Source organism: Indicator indicator, chromosome 25, assembly GCF_027791375.1.
Source record: "Indicator indicator isolate 239-I01 chromosome 25, UM_Iind_1.1, whole genome shotgun sequence".
NCBI classification, from domain to species: Eukaryota; Metazoa; Chordata; class Aves; order Piciformes; family Indicatoridae; genus Indicator; species Indicator indicator.
In genome coordinates this window covers 1062700-1087765 of record NC_072034.1, presented here as the reverse complement: position 1 = coordinate 1087765, position 25066 = coordinate 1062700, and the positions used below count along the sequence as shown (strand labels likewise).

The 25066-nt window shown below is 43.0% G+C and overlaps 1 protein-coding gene across 1 annotated transcript in view; it reads left to right on the top strand.

Moving 5' to 3' along the window:
• ARHGAP10 (Rho GTPase activating protein 10) overlaps positions 1 to 25066 on the top strand; it is a 126133-nt gene that overhangs the window by 81933 nt on the left and 19134 nt on the right. The window contains exons 19-20 of the mRNA XM_054392430.1: positions 11185 to 11335; positions 24887 to 25049. Coding sequence (XP_054248405.1) covers positions 11185 to 11335; positions 24887 to 25049 — 314 coding nt within the window. The remainder of the gene's footprint in view (positions 1 to 11184; positions 11336 to 24886; positions 25050 to 25066) is intronic.

The following is a 25066-nucleotide window of genomic DNA, read 5'->3' as shown; positions in this document are numbered from 1 at the left end:
TTGGGGGAGAATTTTTCTCTTTTTGGGGGAGAATTTTTCTCTTTTTGGGGGAGAATTTTTCTCTTTTTGGGGGAGAATTTTTCTCTTTTTGGGGGAGAATTTTTCTCTTTTTGGGGGAGAATTTTTCTCTTTTTGGGGGAGAATTTTTCTCTTTTTGGGGGAGAATTTTTCTCTTTTTGGGGGAGAATTTTTCTCTTTTTGGGGGAGAATTTTTCTCTTTTTGGGGGAGAATTTTTCTCTTTTTGGGGGAGAATTTTTCTCTTTTTGGGGGAGAATTTTTCTCTTTTTGGGGGAGAATTTTTCTCTTTTTGGGGGAGAATTTTTCTCTTTTTGGGGGAGAATTTTTCTCTTTTTTGGGGGAGAATTTTTCTCTTTTTGGGGGAGAATTTTTCTCTTTTTGGGGGAGAATTTTTCTCTTTTTGGGGGAGAATTTTTCTCTTTTTGGGGGAGAATTTTTCTCTTTTTGGGGGAGAATTTTTCTCTTTTTGGGGGAGAATTTTTCTCTTTTTGGGGGAGAATTTTTCTCTTTTTGGGGGAGAATTTTTCTCTTTTTGGGGGAGAATTTTTCTCTTTTTGGGGGAGAATTTTTCTCTTTTTGGGGGAGAATTTTTCTCTTTTTGGGGGAGAATTTTTTCTCTTTTTGGGGGAGAATTTTTCTCTTTTTGGGGGAGAATTTTTCTCTTTTTGGGGGAGAATTTTTTCTCTTTTTGGGGGAGAATTTTTCTCTTTTTGGGGGAGAATTTTTCTCTTTTTGGGGGAGAATTTTTCTCTTTTTGGGGGAGAATTTTTCTCTTTTTGGGGGAGAATTTTTCTCTTTTTGGGGGAGAATTTTTCTCTTTTTGGGGGAGAATTTTTCTCTTTTTGGGGGAGAATTTTTCTCTTTTTGGGGGAGAATTTTTCTCTTTTTGGGGGAGAATTTTTCTCTTTTTGGGGGAGAATTTTTCTCTTTTTGGGGGAGAATTTTTCTCTTTTTGGGGGAGAATTTTTCTCTTTTTGGGGGAGAATTTTTCTCTTTTTGGGGGAGAATTTTTCTCTTTTTGGGGGAGAATTTTTCTCTTTTTGGGGGAGAATTTTTCTCTTTTTGGGGGAGAATTTTTCTCTTTTTGGGGGAGAATTTTTCTCTTTTTGGGGGAGAATTTTTCTCTTTTTGGGGGAGAATTTTTCTCTTTTTGGGGGAGAATTTTTCTCTTTTTGGGGGAGAATTTTTCTCTTTTTGGGGGAGAATTTTTCTCTTTTTGGGGGAGAATTTTTCTCTTTTTGGGGGAGAATTTTTCTCTTTTTGGGGGAGAATTTTTCTCTTTTTGGGGGAGAATTTTTCTCTTTTTGGGGGAGAATTTTTCTCTTTTTGGGGGAGAATTTTTCTCTTTTTGGGGGAGAATTTTTCTCTTTTTGGGGGAGAATTTTTCTCTTTTTGGGGGACAATTTTTCTCTTTTTGGGGGAGAATTTTTCTCTTTTTGGGGGAGAATTTTTCTCTTTTTGGGGGAGAATTTCCTTCTTTTGGGGACTTTGCAAACCCCGAGGAGGGTTGGGTAGCTTCTGACCAGAGCAGGAGGGACACTGTAGATGTCCCACAGCCCCTGGTTGTGCTTTAATGGTTATGAAACCACACAGCCTGAGGGTTGCAGGACAGATTCCCCCATCCCATCCCATACTGTACTGTAATCTGTTTTCAGGCTACAGATTTTCAAAGTACAACTCCATGAAGTTGATGTTGGATTAAGAGCTCAGTAGCATTAATTTCTTGTCTTCCTTTCAGTTTAAACCAACCAACCAACCATCAATCATAAAAGTGCTCTAAAGTATCAGAAGAAATGGGAGCAAGTGAAGTCACTTGGAGAGTATGAGGTGGCCCAGTCTGGTGTGGCACATGTCACCACTTAGCAATAGTAACCAGGGCTTGTTTCAGCTTTCATGGTGCTTTGGCTACAGGGGAGGACAAATGGGCAGTGCATTGTGATGGTTTGTTGTGGTGTGGCCATTTGAAGTCTCCCCAGGCTGTATGTTTCTCAAGCTGACAGGTGTTTGACTTGGAGAAAGAGGAAGGCACATTAAAATACATCCATTAGGGCAGAGTTTGTGAAGTGCAAGTTGAGGAAGGTATTCAACATGTGCTTAACTTTAAGCATGTAGCTGATCAGAATTGTCATTGAAACTATTCCTGAACTTCATTCAAATTAGATACCTGAATGACTGACTGAGTCTGAAGCAGAAAGGACAGAAATTCATCCTGGTGCCTGGTAGAAGTCACAGCAGCTCTTTCATTCCAAACTCTTTAAACCCTTTCTCTGCCCTGTGTATAGCCAAAAGCCTTTCCAAGTGAGACACATGCTTGTGGTGTGGCCACCTGCCTGCAGATCTTTGTTTAAAAGCCTACAGTTTTCTGCACCTTCCTGTAGCCTGTGCATATTCAGAAGGTGTATCGAATCTCCACTCACGTTTGTGACTGCAGCTGATGACTGAGCCTGGATCAATTACCTGGGTTGGTATGCTGGTAGGCTGCTCCAAGAGAAACAAAACATGGACTGTGAGGAACCATACTAAATTACAAAAGTAACCAAAAGTCTGTTGTGGTTTACAAAGCTGGATTATTTAATCTCTTAATTTGATGGGTTTTGTGTTGTTGTTCCAAGTATTTCCTGCAGCTGTCTAAGCCTTCATGTGGAGCTGTATCAGGGAAGGAAGGACAACCTTTTTAAAAGCCTCTCCTTGCTGCCAGTTGCAGGAGATAGGAAGAGGAGGTGAATCTGCTGTTTCTGCTGGTGCAGTGGACAAATGCGTAGGGATTTCAAGCATGGTCTCTGGTTAACTCTGTCATTTCCATCCATGAATAAAGGCTTGGCTGATAGCAGTGCCTGGGCTGCTATCAGGAGCATTCTTCTCATGAATTGTTAAAAGGTGGAGCGAGATGTGATACAGGAGAAGCTGCTGCAGCCTCTGTATCATGAGTGCTACTTTTAGAAAGGCTGAGTCAACAAACTCATAATTCGCAACCCATCAGAGGACACACGTTTTTAACCTTGGCAAGCTTTTTCCCTCCTCTCCTTTCATCCTGTCACAGCTGCCCTCCAGACTGCAATGTCATGCTTTACAGGCTGTGTTTGCTTTCTTCATTAAAGCTGAAATGTGAACTACATGATGCGAGGTAGTCAGGCCAAATGAGTGGCTATTAGGGTCTACAGGTACAGCAAATTGGTCTGAAAATTCCCTCAGTTCTTGTATTGCTCTCGTAGCTTGCAGTGTGTTCAGAGCTCTGGTTTTAGTGCCTTTTGCATTAAGAGGGGCAGATAGCAGAAGTTCCGATTTCAGTGTGAGATCAAGACCCTGAGCTTCCACAGCGTCCTGAAAGCAGCATTTCATCTGGGGATGGGTAGTCAGGCTGCTAGGAAGATGATCTCAGCACATGGTGCCTCTGCAATGAAGAAAAGACTGTCTTAGGTGGATGAATGTATTATTTATTTTATTTCCAGAGCTTTGTGGGTTGGCTTCTAGCCAAGGATGTTTCTAGTCTTGACTTGTTCCCAGTTACTTTTCAGGCTGCATCCTCTCTCTTGCACCGTGACTAACTAGAATGTGCCAGGCAACATCAAGAGCATTATTGATGCTTTCTGGTTGGTGCCCCCCTAGAGGCTTAGCTTCAAGAATCTTTTAACTCTTGATCTGATTTCTATTTCAGGTTTTTTTTCTTGTTTTATTGTGGGGTTTTTGGTGTTGTATCCCCCCCAATATAATGATTGTGAATATTGCATAAAGACCTTTAATGGTTTGTAGTGGAATTCAAGCCTTAAAATCCCAAACCTCAGAAAATCTTTACCCTGCACAATCTCATAGAAGCCATTGCACAGCAAATCAGTTTTGCAGTGTGTAGATGCTGGTACACAGAAGTCAGCATAACTACACCAAGAGAGGCCCACCTGCATTGGAGAGGACATGCTGGTGCTCCTTGGGAGGTAAGTTGCTTAAGGATCCTAATTAAGCTGTTGATAATTTTTATTGAAGATTTTGTAACCCTTTCCAAACAAAGATTTAATATAATTTTTATAAATCATCAAGTTCATCACATTTTGGACACTGAACAGAGGTTCTATGGGGATGTCAAGAATTTCTAGTGCATGTCTTGTGCATTTATTGACTAGTGTCTAAGAAACAGAAGAAGAAATGGCCCACGTTGACTGAAATTGAACAGATTGATCTAACATTGCCTGTGGTAAAACAATAGGCAAAACCTGGAGGAGCTACAGTAGGAAAGGATCATTTTTTAAATGTTTCAGTACACCAAAAGTGTTCTATAATTGTTAGAATTGGTGCAGAAGTCAGTTTTCAACTAAAACTTTTGTCCTAGCTCTCCAGAAGTGGATTTCTATTATGATTAAAATTTTAATAGCTCGAATTGGATTCTGCAGTCCCTTCAAACAGGGAAGGAAAATAAAACCATGAACTGTTCATCTTATTGAACGTGGTTTTTACTGTTTAAAAAATGGATTGCAATTAGTGTACAGTTAGTGGCTGCTGGTTACCATTAGTGGCTGATTAGGTGCTTATCTTCACCTTGCACTTCCTGAAATGCTTGTATCTACAGGACAATTATAGCTTGACATCAAAGGTAATTGTTGCTTTATGTTTGCTCAAAGTGGCAAAAAATACAGATTGCACAACCACTGTCTTCATTATCTTATGAGGAAAAGAAACTTAGAAAGTCTGATCAGGGCAGGAGCACATTAAGACGTTTAAGCCCTTTTTTTTTTTTTTTTTTCTTTGAGCATTTCTCTGATACAAATACATTGTTCTTGTTTCTGTAGAGTTTGCTGGATCCAACCTGACCTGGGTTTGCATTCCATTAAAAAGAAGCTAAGTCAAGGCAAGCCCATGATGATGATAAGTTTTTCTTTCACTATTAGCTGCTGATTTAGAAAACATTCTTTGCTCAGCACATACAATTGCCAGTTGTCATGGAAATGCAGGGGCTGCCAGAGCCAGAAAGTGTGTTAGGGCAGAGTGGGATATGTGGTCTAGGTGCATGGGGGTTTGTGTTGTTCAGTAAACATTAGCTGAGGGGCCTGGGTGTGTTTGTTTTATTCACTAACTGCAAATGAAGTATGTAGTGAAGGGAATATACCACTTATGTCCTTGGCTTGGGAAGTGCTTTTAAGGCTCAAAGTGATTTTAAGACTCAAATTCCACTACAAATCAGAAAAGGTCTTTATACAATATTCACAATCATTATATTGGGGAGGGGATACAACACCAAAAACCCCACAATAAATCTCAGAAGAAGTATGTAGTAGTGGAAGCTATGCCACTAGGATTTGGAAAGTTTGCAGGTTCTAGCCTCCTTTGCCTTAAGCAGCACCTTCTGGTGCTCTGATTCTTGTTTGTGTAGCCAAAGGAAATAGAAGCATGTGGGGCTTGTGAGAGTGAAAGGGGGTTTTGTCTTGTGACAAAATCATGGCACTGCATTAAGCTGTTAATGTTTTTTACAAGTTTATCCTCATTAGCTTTATTACTAAGCCTCCATTTTTTTTTTCTCCCCTCTTTTTCTTTTTTTCATCCTGCTCTGTCCTTTGCTGTTTGCCTCCCACTGATTTTTTTTTTTTTTTTTAGAGGAAATTTTAATTACCCCAGTGATACAAAGCAGACAGGGATGACCTGATGTCTGGGTCTTTTTCTAAAGTGATTCCTGGCAAACATACTGAAATTCATTAATTAGTTCTGCTTCAGACCAGAAAGAACAGATCAGTATTCTCTTGTAGCAGCAGAGTCTAATCTACATTTCCATGTACAACTGTACATCCAGCCATAAACTCGTGGAACAGGTCAAGTTAAAACCTCCCAGCCATGAGGTTTTTGGAATTTCTAAAATCAGCTCTAGGAAGAGCTGGGGGTCTAGAGTCCAACACTGTTGTTGCAGTTTAAGGGGAATCTAGCAAAATTCCTTGGGCTGCTGCCACGTGGATCTGCTTGTAGAATGCAGTATGATAATGTGTTGAATTTGGCTCATTGCTCTCCAGAAATGCTTCCACGGGCTTTGTGGGACACAGGTTTAGGAACTGAGATTGTTGTATGTAGGGATGGGCTTGGGCTCACTGCTCTGGACAGAGCTGTTATTAGCTGTGTATATCCAAGATGGTTTTTGTGGTTTGTAGAGCCTTGTAGAGTGTTTGTTTTGTACAGCTGCATAGACAGGAAGAGGTCAAATATAGCAGCGTTTGAAATTGCTCTGCAGGATTCTCATCTCTTGTGTTGTTGTAACTTTGACAGTGTGGACTTGAAGACTGATCCACTGCTTAAATTAGCGTGCACTCTGAAACTCTGCTTTCATGTAAGATCAGACCTAACCAACCATTGACAATACTGGGCTGGCTGGGATTGGACTGACTAGCAGTGGGATTTGTTAGCTGATCAAGTGTTGGGTGCCACATGTGTGGTAGTCTTCTCCTCTATGGGAATTATTCCACTCAGCTTCTGAGTTTGCCCCCAGGTAGGTCAACAGCAGGATGCCAGTGCTTCTGAGAACTTAGTTGTGGAGAAGTGATATTTATAAATCTAAAGCAGTTTGGCCACAGTCTTAGCAGCTGTGTAACACTGGATGTGACAGTGCAACCTGTAAACTTTGAGGCTGGTTTAGTACATTTTTATTGCTTCCTGAATGAGGTAATTCAAGGAGTGGACTTCATTCTTGTCTTCGCACAGGCATTAGTGTAAGTAACCCAGTGGTGTCCAGTGGCAGGACAAGGGGCAATGGACACAAACTGGAGCAGAGGAGGTTCCACCTAAACATAAGGCAAAAATTCTTCCCTTTGAGGGTGGCAGAGCACTGGAACAGGCTGCCCAGAGAGGTTGTGGGTCCCTAGAGGCATTCAAATCCCACCTGGACCTGTTCCTGGGTGACTCACTGTCAGTGATCCCACGCTGGCAAGGGGGTTGGAGTGGATGATCTCCAGAGGTCCCTTCCAACCCCTGCCTTCTATGGTGCTGCGAGATGAGACTTTTACTTGACAGGAGGCTTTTTGGGTTTTGGCTTTTTTTCTTTGTTTGGAGTAGCAAGGAGATCTTCTCTTACATAGCAAGTTCCAGTCCTGTTCTTCCATAGGATGGTTTCTACCTGAGTGGATATGACTGGATTTGTGTCATTGCCTTGTCATGCATCTGACAGCAAAGGCTTGCAGTGCAAGAAGAAGTTACAAAACTTGGTCAGGTGTGGTCCCATACTGTTGTGCAAGTCAGTCAAAGCACAACAATGTCATTGCCATTTCAGGTGCTCATGTCATGTGTGTGATTTCTGACTTCCATCTCCTGTGCATGCAGCACAGTGTGCTTCTGACACACCTCTTCACTCACAGCAGGCATCTTTCATTAGCTGTGCAACATTTATACTTCCATGGTGCTTAAATGATTAATAAGGCTAGAAGCAAATTTGAATAAAGCCAAAACAAGAAAAACTTTTCTCCCCACGGCCCAGATAAAGGATGCCTCTGTTCCCAGGCAAACGTTTCAGTGCTTTCTCAGTGCAGCAGCAGAACATCCATTAAGGCATGACGAAAAGGACTTGTCCCTGTAAGTGAAAGTCAAGAAAGAAGCTGAATGCTCTGGGTGCACTTCTTAGGGCAGAGGCTGACCTCCTGCTTGCTTTACCTTTGTGGAACTGTAGTATGAGCTGCAACTTGGCTTGCAAGAGAAAGCGAAAGCAGGTCTGGTTATGGATGGGCTGTACTGGGCTTTGTTTTCCTAATAAAAAGACAAGAAAATACCCCAGTAGGGATGGACAAAATATGAGTTGCTTCAGCAGAAGTGATCCCAAATACACTTTCTCATGTAACACATAATGGCAGGATGTTTCCTGTTTCCTTTATATAACCCCCCCCAAAACCTAATGATCTTTCTAGCGGTGGTAGGCTTTGGGGGGATGTTGTTATTGTGTTTCAGAACCCTGCAGAGCAACTTGTGATGCTTGGTGGGTTCATTGCTGAGTGTGACAATTAGTCTGTTTGCTCTGCATGGGTAGCTTTGCTCAGCAGATAGTCAGGGGGTTGCTTTCTCTAGTTCATATCAAAGTACTTCTTTCAGGAATCCCTTTCTGCTCTGTGGAGGGAGTGAGTGAGCACAAGGAAGAAAGTGCTCCAGCTTGTAACACTGAATCAGAGAAACACAGGAGTGAGGGAATGGAGTTTGTGTGGTCCTTTGCTCTGGTCTCAAAGAGTGTGCAGAGGGAAGTGGCTTTGTGCTACCCAGGAGCTCTTGGGAGGTGCCCTCTGCTCCCTACAAAGCAATATACTACTTACTGACCTCATCCCAGAAATGAAACTTCCCTACCAACCTGGTAGAACAAGTTGTTGAGAGCAGAGTGAGGTAAGTTAAGGATGGGCCTGATGCTCTCCTGAGCGCCTTGTCTGCAGAAGGGGACTGCAGAAGACTGCCTGCCATCAGCCCAGTGCTCTGACTGGGTTGCACTGGGCAGTGCTGTTGGGAAACATTTGTGCACAGCTCTGCCATTAAAAAAAATAAAATAGAAATTATATACTTGCCATGAGAGTGAGAGGGAGTACACAGTACCCCTAACTTGTGATTGACTGGGAGAGAGCTCATGGGCAGCTCATCTGCCACTGGTGTCACTCTGACATTAGGCAGCATATGCTGGAGTGCTGCTGCTGAAGTGGTAGCTTCACTGCTTCAGTATTATCTCCTCTTTGTTGTATGGGAGTTTCTTCCCTCTAAACCAGAACGAACTACTGACTATGTTTTTTTTCACATCATATAGCTACTTGCAATCAGAAATCTACTTGGACTCCTACTTCTCTCCAGTTCATCATCCTGTCTGGCACTGTCATTGGGAAGGGATCACCTTTATGGGTTTCTCTGTGTTTTGCTTTGGTGACTCTGCTGGTTTCTTATGCTAATAGTTTCAGAAGAGCATCTTGAAATATTTGTGGGAGATGAGGAAAAAGCACTTAAGAACTTTACTGCAACCTTTGCAAGTCCTCTAACTGCACACAAGAACTCATCTCTTATGAAGTACTCCTGGAGAATACTTGTTCTTCTCACCATCTTCAATTTCAGTGGAGATGGTGTGGATAAGGCAGTACAAATAAACACAGCTGTGGAATGTGACATAGGAGACAAGATGCTGAAACCTCTTGGCAGAGTTATTTGCCAGCGAGCCCACATGCCACGCTTGGTTCGTGGAAAAGTTGGCATTTAAAGTTGTGGCACTCCTGAATTTTTCAGCAGCAAATATTTGTCCCTTTTATTTCCACATAAGGGGGCAGTGTGGTACTGTTAGCCAAGTGCCCATCTAGGTGCATGCTGGATTTTATTGTGGTGTGTTGCATCATGGCTCAAGGAATGGCTTAGCACTCGGAGCACAATTAGAGCTCTGTTACTGTTTGAGAGCACTGCTGGGGCTGTCCTGGGGAGAACCAGGTTGGACTCTTTCCTTTATTCTTTGTAAATATTTTGGGTTTGGAGAGTTCCTTGCACTATTTGGCTCACTCTCATAATCCCTCATTCATGGGCATGTGGAGGAGTAGGAAACACTAGTATGGGGAAGTACAAATTGCATGGCTTTACCTTCCCTACAGCAACATTCCCTTCTGGGGATGGAAGGACTATTTCCACTGCACTTTTCCCTTGCACACCTTCTCTAGGCCTCCAGCCCACTGCTGCCCAGCTTTGGCACTAAGATCATTCTTCAGTTTTCATGGAAAATGGTGTTTCTGAGTCTTTTGTACCAGTACAGTCTTCAACCTGCCAGTGCTGGAGTGATTTAAGTGCTGCACACTAGTCTGTGGGGATCCTGGCTCATCTTACTCCTCCATGTGTTAACATGCAGGGTTAGCAGGCCAGGCTATAATGGCATGTAGAGTTTCTTACACTTTTCACATGATGTCTCTAATGCCTACTTAGAGCAGCTTTTCTCACCTCTAAGACTAGCTTGGCTGGCTTTTAGCTTCATGCTACACCTGACATGTGCTGTAATAACCCCAAAATGTGTTTTCTATGGCATCTCTTTATGCTTGCTACATGAATTTCCATTCCAGGAACAGCTTCTCCTTCAAAGATTGAGTGTGAGTCTTGTCTTTATAATCTTTCCTATACAGATAGATGGCAAGTAAAGGTGCAGAGGAAAAGGCAACTATGTACTGTTTGATCATATCTCTGTTACAGAGAGTTGTATAACATTCTATCTATATTACATTTCTATTACCATGTTGTGTTGCTGTAAGGTGCTGTATAGACACAGGGCTTGTCTTGCACAGTTGCTGTTTGTGTTTATCTTTCTCTGCTGGTTTGTTGTTGATGAAATACATATTAAGCTGATTTGTTCATGTGAATCTGCCATGACCACTAGTAAAAGGCTGCTGCTGAGTTGTGCATCAGGGTAGTGGTCACTCTGAAGAAGTACATCAGCATGGTCAGACTGTGCCTTGCGTGTGCCAGTTACAGCAGAGATGTTATCAGGCTGAGCAGAGCTGCATTGCTGGTGACCCCAGGGAGAAATGACATGGTGCTTTGCATGGAGTGGTGCTGTGCCCATGGTGGTGGCTCAAAAGATAAAGTGGTGACAAAGAATGCAATCTTTCTGATGTGTGTCAATACGAAACTGCAAGTTGAAAAAGTTCTCACATGCTGTGTTACTGTGGGATTTCTCACTACAGGCACTTTGCCTTCCACGTTTCCCCTTTGGTCTCTCCAAGATTGTGCTTTAGTATTTGTTGCTGGGGTTTTGTTTTGTTTTTTAATTAACATGCCCAGCCTTGTACTGACAGCACAAGTGCTGAAAAGTAAGATGAACAATTTCAGCCAAGCTGTAGGTTCTAGCTAAAGCTATAAAGCTTTCTGTTCGCTGGCTTATAAAGTTTGTATCCCTCTTTTCCCCCTTCTCCTCCATCCTAACTGGCAAGTATGGATGCAAATATTTTGTCTTTGGATTAACTGTTTTGCAGCTTGGTTAATGTGCAGACAGTGCTCTTGCTTTATTTTCATAGGATATTGCATTTATTTATTTATTTACAAAGCACTCATTAAAAACCCACGGCATACTCCCAAACTTGAAGGAACGGATTTTTTTGGCTCCTGCTTGGCTTTGAATGGAATCCAAAACAAATGTTGTTTGATAATGGTTTACAGTTGCATTACACAGGTTGCTCTTGGTGATAAATAATTAACACCCTTTGTGTTCTTGATTGCAGATTTTCAAAACCCTGCCTGATGCCACTTTCCCCGAGCCAATCTCTATGTCAGTGTCTCCTCCAAATGCCCCACCAAGGCAGTCAAGAAGACAAGGACAACGTATTAAGAGGCCTCTGGCTGTTTACAATCTCTGTCTTGAGCTGGATGATGGTAAGATGTTAGCAGTAATTTCAGTCTTTGCGGCAGATGGACTGCACCTATCTGCAGTAGATGTTTCATGTTTCATTTGTATGTGTTTGCATGCACATGCATGCGTGTTTAATTGCTTTGGAACACACAGAGGCAAGGAGGGTACAGGGAAAGGGTAGGACAGACAGCACTGTCCTCTGACATATGTTTGAAAGTAGGACAGGCTGTCTTAGATGTGCCTCTTTTTTTTCCCTTCCCCTCTGAAAAAGCAGCAGCTCCTGTTTCTTTGGGGAAATCTCTTTGACCTCTACCGAAGATTACACAGCCACAAGATAAATGGAGAGAGAACTAAAATTAAAGCAGATCTTTTATGAGAAGAGCTAATGCACTCTACAGTTAAATTCATCTGGATTAAAGGTTCAGGTCACCACTGCACTAGAGAATGCTACTGCTTCACTCGAGTCTTTAATACCTTGATGTAACTAGCAGTAAATAGTGGTAAACTTGCCTCACAGCTGAGAAGGTAAAAAACCCAACCCACAAACCATCTTGCTTTTGCATAGAGTCCACTGTGCAACATAGAGTGAGGCAAAGGGTGTCTAACATCTTACACATTCTGACTGTGGGCCAGCAGCATAATCGTTTTCCTGAGATTTCATTGCTTGGGGGTACTTACACTACTCAAAAGGCAAGTCAGGGCTCATAACAGTGTTACTGTTTTTCTCCACCCTATTCCCTTTCTTCTTCCTAATGTTGTTAGCCAATTGTCTTTTCACATGAAGAATCATGGGATCAGGGCACAAAGTCCAGTTATCAGCAAGTCAAAATAAACAGGAAGGTTTGGCACTTGTGCAGCAGTGCAGATCCACTGATGAACTGCAATTAAATCAGCAACCAGCAGCGGTTGGCTTTGAAAGGCAGGAGCACAAATACCTACAGCAGCTGTTAAGTGCAGGTTTTGGAAACTCAGGACTCTTTGTTGTCTCAAAGCTAGTTTTACCAAGAGGCTGCAAGAAATTCACTGTGCCTGCCATTAGCTGTAGCTCACTGGAGAGGTATAGAATCTCTGTGCCTTTCTTCACCTTCATCAAGTATGAAGCTAAATGCCTTGATCCCCTTGGAGGGGTTTGAGGAGCATCAACTTAAAAAGCTTAAACTGTTAATTTGAATAACATCCTACCAAAAGCTAAGAAAGCTCTGGGGCTGTATCTGCAACAATAAATTGGTTCTCATCTGAAAAACAAAACTAAACTGAAGCCGCTCACAAAGTTGTTTAGGTCAAAGTTTGAATGTGAATACCAGCAGGCTGCAAGTAGTACCATGACTTCTCAAATTCCATGGTGCAAGGAATTTCACTTGGGTCCTCAGTGCACAGTGACTTTGACCCTAACACAGTAGACAGAAAGTTTTTGCTGGGTTATTTTCATCATAGATCCAAGAATTCAGTGTTACTATTGAAAACTTGTTCAGTTTCTCCTAAATACAGTCCCTGTTCTCGTTGAATTCAGGCATCCCAACCAAGAGAAGAGCTGGGACTGCTAGAGGCTGTGACTGTTCTGTAGCATACGGGAGTGTGGTGCTTGGCTGGCAGTTCTGGTGTGGTAAACTGCAGAATCCATCTTTAGGCATGGTAGAACTGTGATGAAGGCTGAACTGCTGCGGGTGAAGTACAGTTCCACAGTGGATGGCACTGAGTTTCAGGGGGGTCTGGAAACAGTATTTTCCTTTGTACCTTCTAAAGCAATACCTTCTGTAGTATCTCCAGTCTGTAGTGGCAGAGGTGTTCTGTCTGTTGTCACTACAAAGTGGCAGGTCCCAAGGATGTGCTAATGCTTATTTTAACAATGGGGATCTCATTAATGTTTCTAAGTAGGGTGACTGTTAAGAGGATGGAGCTGGATTCTTCTCAGTGGTATCCAGTGACAGGACAAGGGGCAGAGGACACAACCCGAGTTCCTGGAGCTTCCACCTAAACATAAGGAAAAATTCTTCCCTTTGAGGGTGGCAGAGCCCTGGAGCAGGGTCCCCAGAGAGGCTGTGGAGTGTCCTTCTCTGGAGGCATTCCAAACCTTCCTGGATGTGCTCCTGTGTGATTCACACTGGCTGATCCTGCTTTGGCAGTGGGGTTGGACTCGATGACCTCCAGGGGTCTCTCCCAGCTCCCCCTGCTGTGATTTGTGTCAGTGAGGTGGTCAGCAGCTGGCTGGCTGGCAGGTGTGCAGTGTCATGGCAATGCAGTACCTTGAGCCCAAGTGCATCAGTGCATTGTCTGAGGAGCTGCCCCACTGGGTGCAGGGTGCCTAATCAGCCAGACTAATTAATTATCTAGTCACCTAGGAGAGCTCAGTGCTTCCAAGAGGCACCATGGCCTTCAGCTACTTTGTTCTTTGGAGAAGGGGGGAAGGAATAAAAGTGAGCCTGGGCTTGGTTCCATATTTACCTAGTTTCTTGGCTAGCAAATGCATGTTTTATAACTGCTCTTTGGAAGATTTTATCCTGTGTGTGTTTTTAACAGGAAATTAAACATTAAACCCCTTCCCTCCCCTCCCCCCTCTTTATTCACAATGGCATGAGTTAAGCACCAGGCGTAAGCCAGTGTTTTGTGTTTCCTGGATATGGCAAAATTATCATAATCTTGTTTTAAAACCAAGTAGCTGATACATATTTATATGTAAATATATTTGTAGACAAATATATCTCTGCAGTTATTGCAATTATAGATAAATATTTTCCATGCCTTGGAACTAGAAGTATGTTGGAGACAGGAGAAAAAAAAAAAGTCTCGGTGCTGGAAAGCTCCTTGTGTGTGTTGCTTTTAGGATTGTTATGCAAACCAGGAAATTGTTGGAAAAGCGGAAACAAGTCTTTAAGGATCAGCTGCTGCAGGGAGTTCACAGGCTGCAGACTCCCCTGCTTGAGCTGGAAACGCAGGGCCCTGGCCAGCTTTGCTTTTCAAAAGCACGTTTGCAATCGGGAGGCTTCTTGACTGCACACAAAAAATCTACGCAGCAACCACCCAGAAAGGGCTGTGGCATAAACACTGATAGAAGAACACACACTAGGCTTGATAAAAATCTTTATTCTGCCTTCTAGTAATTAGCCACCCTGCTTTCTGCTAGCACCTAGATGTTCCTGGTGCGTGGCACAGGGGTGATTAAAGCCATTTGCAAACCATTCAAGCAGTATAGCTACTACCAGAAGGATCTTGATTTCCTGAAAGGCAGACTTAACTCAGAGATGATAACTGCCTGGGAGTTTTTTGTTTTGTTTTGATCTGGTTTTTTTCCCTCTGTGGTAAGCCAGGAACTAAATTTTCACTCTGAAGTTTTTTGACCTTTCAGTGTCTCAGGTAGAATTGGATGTAATGGGGAACTCTGAGCTACTTTCCTATGTGGCCTAACCCCAAAGCTCTTGTTTCAGCAAGATTTGGCTAAGATTTGCATTAGGATCATTTCCAGAGTTTGTTTGGGGGTGGGGTGTTTTTTGCCTTCTAAAATGAAAACATGAGATTATTTGTGGTTTTTTTCTCTCTCTTTTTTTTTTTCCATCCTGGAAATAGTGTTTTAGTTTTGTTTGTTTGTTTTTCCCCTCTTCTTTTTATATCTTTCTACTATTTGAATGAATTTTAGAGTTGAATAGCAGTGCCGAAGCTCCTGGGGTTTGCAATCTCACAGCTAAGTACAAACAGCGTTGCATTCTCTCTCTGTCTCTCCATGCAGAGGGAGAAAGGGGGTTAGCTAGAACAGGGAGTTGCTTATCCTCTTCTAAAGATGCCATTGCATCTTCATTTTCCATTTGGTCAGTCTATAACAGAAGAGAACCCTGTTTATAGTTCTTGGAGAAGACAATACACAGTAAGTTTTGTTCCCTCGCAATTTCATTGTAATATGTTGCTTTGTAGCAAAATAAATCAGATTTTTGTTTTGTTTAACCTTTTTTTCATTGCCAGAGACTTGGAGATTATTGAACTGTTTTGCCATGTTGCTTTAGCAGCCCTGCAAAGCAGGAATGGTGTGTTAGTGTTGAACAGAAGTAACTCTTTTTGATTTATTTGTTTCTGGTGAGAATTGGAGTGAGACAGTGTCTTAAATTGGATAATAAATTAACTGGCATCAACTTCTGTGGCATTCAGTTAAGTGACTGCATCAAAGTAAAATCATAGAATTGTTTGGTTGGAAAAGCCCTTTAGAGGTGGTAAGTGTAATGGTTACATATGTTCCCTCTTTCCCCTCCTCCCATCCCTTCCTGCCCCCAAACAAATAAGTAAAACCCATAAACTTCATTTGAAATTACTGAACAAAAACCCTGAGTATTAGGGGAAGCCTTGGAGTTATAATAAGGTGACTGGTCCCAGAGCTGCAAGGTTGCAGGTGTGAAACCTGGCCTTGAACTCTTTCTATTTCTGAATCTGCTGCTTGGAAGTGCTTCTGGAACCTGGCACACAGGAGGGGAAATGGAAAGAAAATCAGCTACATAGGCACATCAAAAAGCCATCAGGGCTCCCAGCACTTGCTTACAAAGCTATTGTTAACAGCTGAACAGCACATAGGGCTGGGCTCTTACAAAATAGGTGCACCACTAGGAGCTGGGAGGGGAAGGTCAGCAGGGCTGCTGCTTGCCATGTAGAGAGCAAGACAGTCTGTGCTGCATCTTGCTGCAGGAATGGTTCCTGCAGCTCTCTGATCTGTCACAGCTTTTTCCATCTGATGGCTTTGAGTAGGATGAGCGCTCCAGCTCTGCAGCCCAAACACAAGACAGACATGGATCTGTTGGAGAAGTTCCAGAGGAGGGCCACAGGGACTGGAGCACCTTTCGTACAAGAACAGGCTGAGGGAGCTGGGGTGGTTCAGCCTGGAGAAGAGAAGGCTCCAGGGAGACTTTAGAGCAGCCTTCCACTACCTGAAGGGGGCTACAGGAAAGCTGGGGAGGGACTTTTTGTGAGGACTCTGAAAGCTGTGGGACAGTTAATTTATCATCTCATTTGTCAGAGCTTTCAGAAAGTAGCTTCAGTTCATCACTGCCTTTTTTAAATATTTTTTTTAGCCATGAAATGAATGTGTGGCATCTGGCCAGCCTGGTAAGGCTGGAGGTCGTGTGTTGATTTCCTGCCAAGGGAGCTCTGGTGGAAAATGAGTGATCTTTGAGTTTGGATACTGCCCTTGTTGTAGTGTAGAGAAATCAAAAGGAGGAGCACTTCTGCTTGCTTCTGCCTGATTTCTGCTGTATTTAAAAGGGTAGTTATGTCACACAGATTGACAGCCCAACCTTGTATCCATCACTGGTTTTCCATAGCTTGAGGAATAAATCGGAATCCTGTACCCATTTTAGTTTTAGCTTGCTCAGCACAAGGCTTCCCTACAATTCTCTGTGTCTTTGGGGTTTTATTGGTATCAAGAAGCAATCCGAGCAACGTTTCCCAGGAATTTTGAGAGGACCTGCAGAGAGGGAGACATTTATTGAAATAATTTCTTGCCATTAAGTGTATGTCTGGAACAATGATCCTGGAGGTCTTTTCCAACCTAAATAATTCTATGAGTCTATGATGGTTGTTTAAAACTGAACTTTGCATTTTAGAACAAGTATTTAAAGGGAGGAGATCCCAAAACTCCACTTGCCCCAAAGTAACCTGCAGATGAGCACATTTCTCTCCTTTTCCTAGCCCAGACTCAGACACCCACCTTTCTGGCTGCAATTCTTGAGTTACATCAGCCAGTCTTGAGGCAAATTCTGTCTGGTGCAGCTTCCTCTTTTTTTTTTTTTTTTCTGGCAATCTGAATCATTGTGGAGTTGGGAAAAATAATCCATCTCCAGGAAGGCTGCTTTGTGCCTCTGATACACATGCTTGTACATGCACACTTTTGAAAAACACATCAAAGCTGGCTTTTATCTCAGGAAAAAAACCTGCACTCAACTCTTAATAGTTGTGTTAATTATTTTGTCTGAGAGGGAAAAAAGTATCTGGCAGAGATCTAATTCTTCATGTCTGTGTTTTGAAAGATGGCATGAGGCTGATGGGCATGTGGGCTGTCTGCTGTCCATTTGCTTCATGGAAGCTCTCTTGGTTGCAGGGTGTGTGACATATCTACATTTATGTAAGAACTAACTACATGCTGAGGCAGTACTGCAGTTCACAGGATTTGCTGCACAAAGATCCTTTTTGATACTGCAAAGTGTCTGCAGGAATGTCATTGTTTGGAAAGAGTGAAATAACTTTCTTGTTTAGTTTTCCTGTTTTCTGTGATTATTTTTAAGCACGTAAATAGATCCTTACTAGCTTGCTTCTATGTGACTTCACCTTAGGTTGGAAGCTTCTGTGTTCAAATAGCAGAGTTTCTGTAGTCTGGAGGTGAGTAACAAACAATTCTGTTAACTGGTTTTGTGATGTGATAAAAGTACATGTTCTGAATTTACTCAGAACCAGATAAGTTGACTTCATGAACTGAGAAAACTCTAAAAATGTGAAGAACCAGAATCCTGTCTGAGTTTGCTTGGCTATTGGAGTGATTACAGTGGGATGAGATCTTCTGTAAATAGTGGACAGAGGCTGTAGCCCTGCATCTAGAAAAATATATTCTTGACTGCAGAGTCCTCTGGTCTCTGTGACTGTCACTTTCTACATTAGAGTTACTTCCAGCTTTCTGGGAATGGCTATATCCTTTCCAGAATGGTTGGAACCTGCTTTAGTAGAAGGGTTGGACTAGGTGACCTCCAGAGATCCCTTCCAGCCCCTACTATTTGTTATTCCCTATCATGGGATCACTTGAAGTTTCATTAACTGTGTGAGACAACCTCTCTTCAGTGATGTTTTCCATGCCTGTTTTCTGTGGATGCTGAAGCTGTAGCACATGGAACTAAGTTCTCAGTTGGCAGATGATACCTATGACACCATATATGAGGTTCCTGTTTAAAATGAAAACACAGAACATACTCACAAATTAACATCAGAGCAAAGCTGCTTTCTGCTTGGATAAAGCTCTGTATTATTGTGGAAGCTGGCTATTTCTGGTGAGTGAGTGTTTTATCTCAGAGCTGGCTGCAGCTCTGATGCTGATGGGGGAGGATGGGTGTCTGCACAGCAATGCAGCTGCTGCTTCCTCATTTCATGATGCAGAAAATGTCAGACTTGGGGGGGTGATAGGGGTTTTGCATCATCTCAAGTTTGCTCTCCTCAGTAGTTCTCCTCATCATCCCTTTTCTAGGACTAGACCTGTGTGACTGTGGTGAGGTGGAGTAAGATGTCTTTTATCCTCTTATTTTGCTACATCTCACTAGAAACTGTCATACAGTCCTCATTTACTCCAGAAATTCTCCCTTCCATAAACTGCTTTTGTCCCCTTGCTACCATTAAACTATAGGTGTTGGTTGTCATGTTGATGTTAAGGATTAACCTTCCTTTTAGCAGTGAAGTGTTTGATTCTTTAATTTACTTAAGCTGAAGATGGAAGAAAACTATCACTCAAGCAAGTACCTCATAGTGTTGGCTCTCTGGTGTTCATAGTTTTTATTACAAATGGGGTTTCTTTCTTTTTAGTTTTTAGAATTCTTGGAGTAAAGATCTGATTATTGACACTGCCAAAGTATTTCAGGGTTTTTTTTCAGCTTTGAATTCCAACAAAAAATATTCTTAGACTAGCCAGATGGAAAGAAGGGGAGAAAAAAAGGCAACTGGGAGGCATGTCATGCTCAGTTAGGTATCAGCTAAGTTCAGATTTCTGGTATGGGGAATCTGAGAGCCTTTGCTGTCTGAGGCTCATCCAAACAAAATGGAAAAGGAATTGGGAATTATGTATTTGCTGGAGACAAACTGGATGAGCTAAGTCTTAGTTTATAGAGGTACTTCCTGACCTTGGGGGGATTTTTCATTGTGACAAAAGGTGACAGGAGGCAGGGAGAGAGAGGGGAAAGAGGAAGGATGTTTTGGTTAGTAACCAAATGATAAGGAGTAGCAGTTAGAACCTTTACAACCAGTAAATGATTGGTATCAAGTGGAAGATAAGGCTGGTCTGAACTAGGAACAGCCATGAAGGCAAAGCACAAGTGTCTGTCGCAGAGGCGCAGTGAGAGCTCTAAGGCTTGGATGAGTGCTGTGGTTAGAGCTGTGACACAAGAAGGTAATTTAGATGACAGTTTAAAAGGATCCAAGCAGTCAAAAATTCAAATGGTATGCAAAAGGTGGTGAGAATGTGAAACAAGTTTTAACTGTTGAGAGTAAAATTGGATCTTGCACCTATTTGTGTGGGATGAGGAGATGAATTGTAGAAGCAGCTTGGTGGCAGCTCTGGAAAGATGGCCAAGCTGGAGGCACTCAGAGGCTTCCCACAGATCTAAAGAAGAAAAGGTGAAGAGTTGATGACTGTAGTGTTGACAAAAAATTTATGACATGTCTTACAGACTTGCTGCTTTTGTACTGAGAACCCTCATGTCCTTCATCTGTTGTGGCACTCTTTAGCACCCAAAGATGAGAGTGTAATGGGAGGAGAGAAAAGGGATTGACATTTTCAAGGAGAGAAAGTGAAGGCACCAAGAACACCAAACTGCATGCTGAAGAACGATAGAAATGAGCTTTCAAAGAAATCACATCTTCCCTGTTTTCTGGTGTAAGAGCCCATTAGAATCCAAGTGGTAGGAAAGAAGAACAGGAAGTTTCTGGAGCTCCTCTTGGACAGGACCTGTCAGTCCAATGTGGCCGTCAGCCTTTTCAGAGGAAGGGGAAACCTGACAGTGCTGGAGGGAAAGAGGAGTCAGAGGAGAGAAATGGTAGAAGTATGAAACTGTCAGTGCTAGGAAGCCCCTAAATTCAGAGGTAAGAGGAAAACCATAAAGCTGATTTAATTCCAGTGATGTCCTCAACACACTCTTTAACAACCCATGCCAAATCTTTAGAGGCTTTTTCATCTCCAGCAGCTTAGGATGTCTGCTGGCTCCACACAACAACATACTGGAGAGGGGGGGGAAAGAGGAAATGATTAGCAGTCAATATATGTTAAAAGTTTTGAAGGACTGTTAAAAAGAACTTAAATATGAAAATCTCTGTGTGTGTGTGTGCCCTCACTAGGGGAATGACAGTGAGGTGCTGGAGTGGGTCCAGAGAAGGGTCTGGAGAAACAGGGCTGGTGAGGAGCAGTTGATGCACCTGGGGTGGTTTATTCTGGAGGAGACTGAGAACAAAACTTACCTGTCTACAACTCCCTGAAAGGTGGTTGGAGTCAGATGGGTGTTGGTCTCTTCTCCCTAGTAACAAACGATAGGAGGAGTGGAAATTGCCTCAAGTTGCACCAGGGGAGGTTTAGGTTGGATATTAGAAGAAAATTCTTCACTGAAAGGCTTGTCAGACACTGGCATAGGCTGCCCAGGGAGGTGGTTGAATGCCCGTCCCTGGAGGTGTTTCATATAGGCAGAGATGTGGTGCTGAGGGCCATGGTTTAGCCCCAGCCTTGGCAGAGTTAGAGAGTGGTTGGGCTCAATGACCTCAAAGGTCTTTTCCAACCAAAAGAATTCTGTGATTTTCCTCCTGATTTTCTTTCCCATCCCACCAAGGAGCAGGTATGTGGGGGCAGTGAGTGGCTGTGTGTGGGCTGGCCCTCCTAAACCACCACAATCCCAAAACTACAAAATCCTTTACAGTAAGAGATTTGGTGTTACATTTGTAAAGGAAATCCTTCAAATGCCTTCACAAAACACAACAAACCCCAGGTATGGGAGCTGCTATAATTGATAGCAGTGCATATTGCGTGGGTCATGCCTGGAAAGGAAGCCTAACAAAGTGAAGATACCTGCATTAATCAGGGAGTGTATCTGCTGATGGCTTCAGACAAAGACTTGTTGGAAGATACAGTTTGACCTGACAGAGGATGGGCATTAATCAAAGCAGGTTACTAAGATTAATCATAGAAGTATTCTGGTTGGAAAAGACCTTTAAGACCACAAAGTCCAACCATTATTACCTTTGCTGAGCCATGTCCCTCAGCGCCACATCTCTGCTTCCTTGAAATACCTCCAGGGACAGGGATTCAACCTCCTGCCTGGGCAGCCTGTGCCAGTCTTCGAGGACCCTTTCTGTGAAGAAGTTTCTCCTAATGTCCAACCGAAACCTCCCCTGGTGCAATTTGTGGGCATTTCCTCTCCTCCTATCACTTGTTACTAGGGAGAGGAAACATAATAAAGAGGTAACCAGGCACGATGTTGTAGCCTCTGCCATGCACAGAAGTTTCTGTGATTTCTGAATTTAACAGAGCTTTTTGTCACCAACAGAAAGGATGAAATCTCTGTACTTTTGAAATTAATGACACCTATATTTCAAAGGCTTAGGTTTTGAGGGTATATTATTTTTAGTCATGAAAATGTGCTGGATAATCATTAGTCACCTGGTTTTTCAGTTACAGGGCAGTGCCTTTCCTTGATTGAAGGTCTGGTTTACAAAGAGCTTTTTGTTTGTTTGTTTGTTTACAAGCCCAGGTAGCTGCCTTTGAATGTGTTTGGAGAGGTTGTTCTCTTAATCCCATAGGATTGAGCAGACGTTTTCCTGTTCAAATACCTGACTCCTCTTCAGTGTTCCAAACCCAGTCCCGCTCTTGAGAGTGCAGTGGGAACTGACCGTGAGAAAACACTGGCTTGGAAAGGAAGGGAAGGAAGAAGTAAAACTTGAGGAAAGCTTTTCCACACAGTTGCATTTATGATAATGTCAAATACAATTGCCTGTGTGCTGCAGCCTCCTTTCCTGACCCTGCTGTGCTGACTGAAATGTGGAGGTTTTCTCTTCAACTTTTTGTTGTGTGCTCTGAGAAACAATTCAACAGCAACCCCTCTGCTTTCTGCTGGGAGGAGGTGTGGTGAGTTGGTCATACTCAGGCCAGGCTGCATGAGGCTCTGGCTAGCCTGATGTAGTGTGAGGTGTCCCTGCCCATGGCAGGGGGGTTGGAACTAGATGATCCTTGTGGTCCCTTCCAACCCTGACTGATTCTATGATTCTATGTTAAAGAACAGATTAGTATTCCCTAATACTGCTGGTTTAGGGAATTAATATACCCTGATACTGCTGGTTTCCTGCAGTGACTGGCTGAGGTAAAGGGGGGCCATTTGATATACTGTATGCGGTTTGATCCTCCGGGTTGTATTCATACTCCTAGTTGGAAAAGAAGTTGTGATGAATTAAGAGGACTCAAGTCTGCTCAGTTTGAAGGAATTGGGTTTCTTTGTCAAGTCAAATTGCTGTATTACTGTCTAAGCTCTGAGATCTTTATCACTGTGACATATATGTCTGCAAATGAGATGCAATTAATTAGTTTTCACCTGGCACTCTCACGGCTCTCCTAGTGTTGTGTCACGTAAAGGTGAGTAGCAGTGAGGAGGTGTGAGGTGAGCAGGACCTGGAGCCTGGGTGACTCACCTGACCTCTCACAGCTAATCACACTTTGTTACTACAAGCTAACTTAGATCTTTAAATTAGCAGCTGCTTTAGGGAGAAATTTCCAGATGACGACTTTTATCATTTCAGTGTTTTCAGTTGTATGTCTTTTCACTCTCTAGGGAAGTCATTCCCTGAATGCTGCTGGGAGGGGGTGAGGATGAGGTGGCTGCGGAAGCAGGCTGTGTGCTTTTGAAGCAGAAGGAGCTGAACTGGTTGAAGCAGTAATAAAAAATTGTGAGAAGGATTTTTCTTTTCATATTTGTAGGTGTGATTTTCATTGTCCATGCTTCACTATTGTTGCATTTCTCATTAATTAAGAAAAAATAATAAATTATTGCAATAGTACTGCTTAGCTTGGTGGAGAAGAATTAAGCTCAGTTGTGTTCACTGTGCAGATGCTAATTGACTTAGAATTCTAAAGTACAGGACTTCATCTTGTGCTGCATGTAGGAGGCACAACTTGTCTAGCAAGCACCATATTGTAACAGCTTTTGATCACATTATTGTGATGCTGTGGTAGGACTTGGTGGTTCATTTCCCACACCCTGCCCCTTTCCCCCAAGGTTTTGGTCTGGAAGGAGCAGAACCCTTTCTACCAAGACTGTGGGATCTAATCCACTCTAGAGGGGCTTCTGTGATGCGGGGGGTGGGGGGTGGGGGGAGGCTGTGAGCCATGTTCACAAGGGTTAGTGGGAGTAGGAGAGAAGAGGAAAGAATGCAGGGAGTTTTGTAAAGGGTGGCTGGAAATTACTCTTAAATATCAATTATCTGAAAACAGCTCACAGACTGAGCTTAGCTGTGCTGAACACCTCAGTCATTGAATCACAGAATTGTTTTGGTTGGAAAAGACTTTTAAGATCAAGTCCAGCTGTTCCCTGACTCTACCAAATCTGCTGCTAAGCCATGGCCCTCAGCACCATGTCTCTGCCTCTTTAAAGGGAGGGATACGCATTCAACCACCTCCCTGGGCAGCCTGTGCCAGGCTTGGAGAACCCTTTCAGAGAAGTTTCTTCTCATGTCCAACCTAAACCTCCCCTGGGGGAATTTGAGGCAATTTCCTCTACTCCTATCATTTGTTACTGGGGAGAGGAGACCAACACCCATCTCATTCCAACCCCCTTTTGTGTAGTTGCAGAAAGGTGAGCTTTCCCCTCAGCCTTCTCTTCTCCAGACTAAACACCCCCAGCTCCCTCAGCTGCTCCTCACCAGCCCTGTGCTCCAGACCCTTCCCCAGCTTCGCTGCCCTTCTCTGGACCCCCTGCAGCACCTCGATGTCCTTCCTGTAGTGAGGGCCCCACAAGTGAACCCAATACTCAAGGCAATCATCCTCATTTCATACACCTCCTTTAGAACTTCTGAAATGCAAAGCCAATATTTAAATAATGTTTTGACAGGGAATGTTTTGTGCTGGTGGAGGTTGGCTCTTCAGCAGAGAGCCTGCTCCTTGGCTAGGTGTGTCAGCATGGCTTGCTGGGAGGGCTGGGACACACTGCTCAGTTTTTTCTGTCTGGGATGGGAACAGTGTGTCTTTAATGTTTTCCTAAGCAATCCTATCTGGATATGTTGCCTCCTGAGTGATATTCTAAGAGTAGCCTGTGGAAACAGAGAGTAGAGCAGAATGCAGTGACTCCTCTCGAAAGTAACCATTGAAAAGGAGTAATAAAAGCAACATCTTGGGTATTATGTGTTTGGTGGAGATCTGCTTCTGACCTTTCTAAATGTCATTGTTTGATAGGATTGTGCTTGTGGTACCTGAGAGCCATCCTTTCCTCAAGTGTGTATTAACTTATTTTTAGAGCCTGTGTTTGTAGAGAGACACACAGATGTGTGTGGCTTGAGCTGCTTTGTGATCTGCAGTCATGCATTTGGCTAAAAATAACCTCCCAAAATCTAGCATTTCATCCACATGAAGCAGATGCTGAAAAGGGGACTGGGCAGTCCTGGTGTTGACAAGCTAGTCTGGTGACAGTGGTGGGGAAATTGAGCATTGGTATCTTTTGAGGAAATGCTGGGGGACTGCTTGTCTTCCAAAATGCCCTGTGAAGATGGGACAGTGAGGTTTCTTCTTGTAGATATTTCAGTACATTGTTACCAAAGCAACTTCTTTGGCTCATGAGCAGATACGATTCTTTTAATATCCTTCTGATTTGTGCTTTCTTTTGTAGCTGAAAGTCACAGTTCTCCCAGAGAAGACACCCCAACTGGGAGTACGGATTCTCTTTCTTCCCAATCTCCAACACCTGCCTTTTCCAGCAGCCCCCCTGGGCTCCTGGATGGAAATCACCTTATTATGGACTGTGGAGATCTTGCAGGCTGGACAACAAATCTGTAAGTAAACTGAGTAT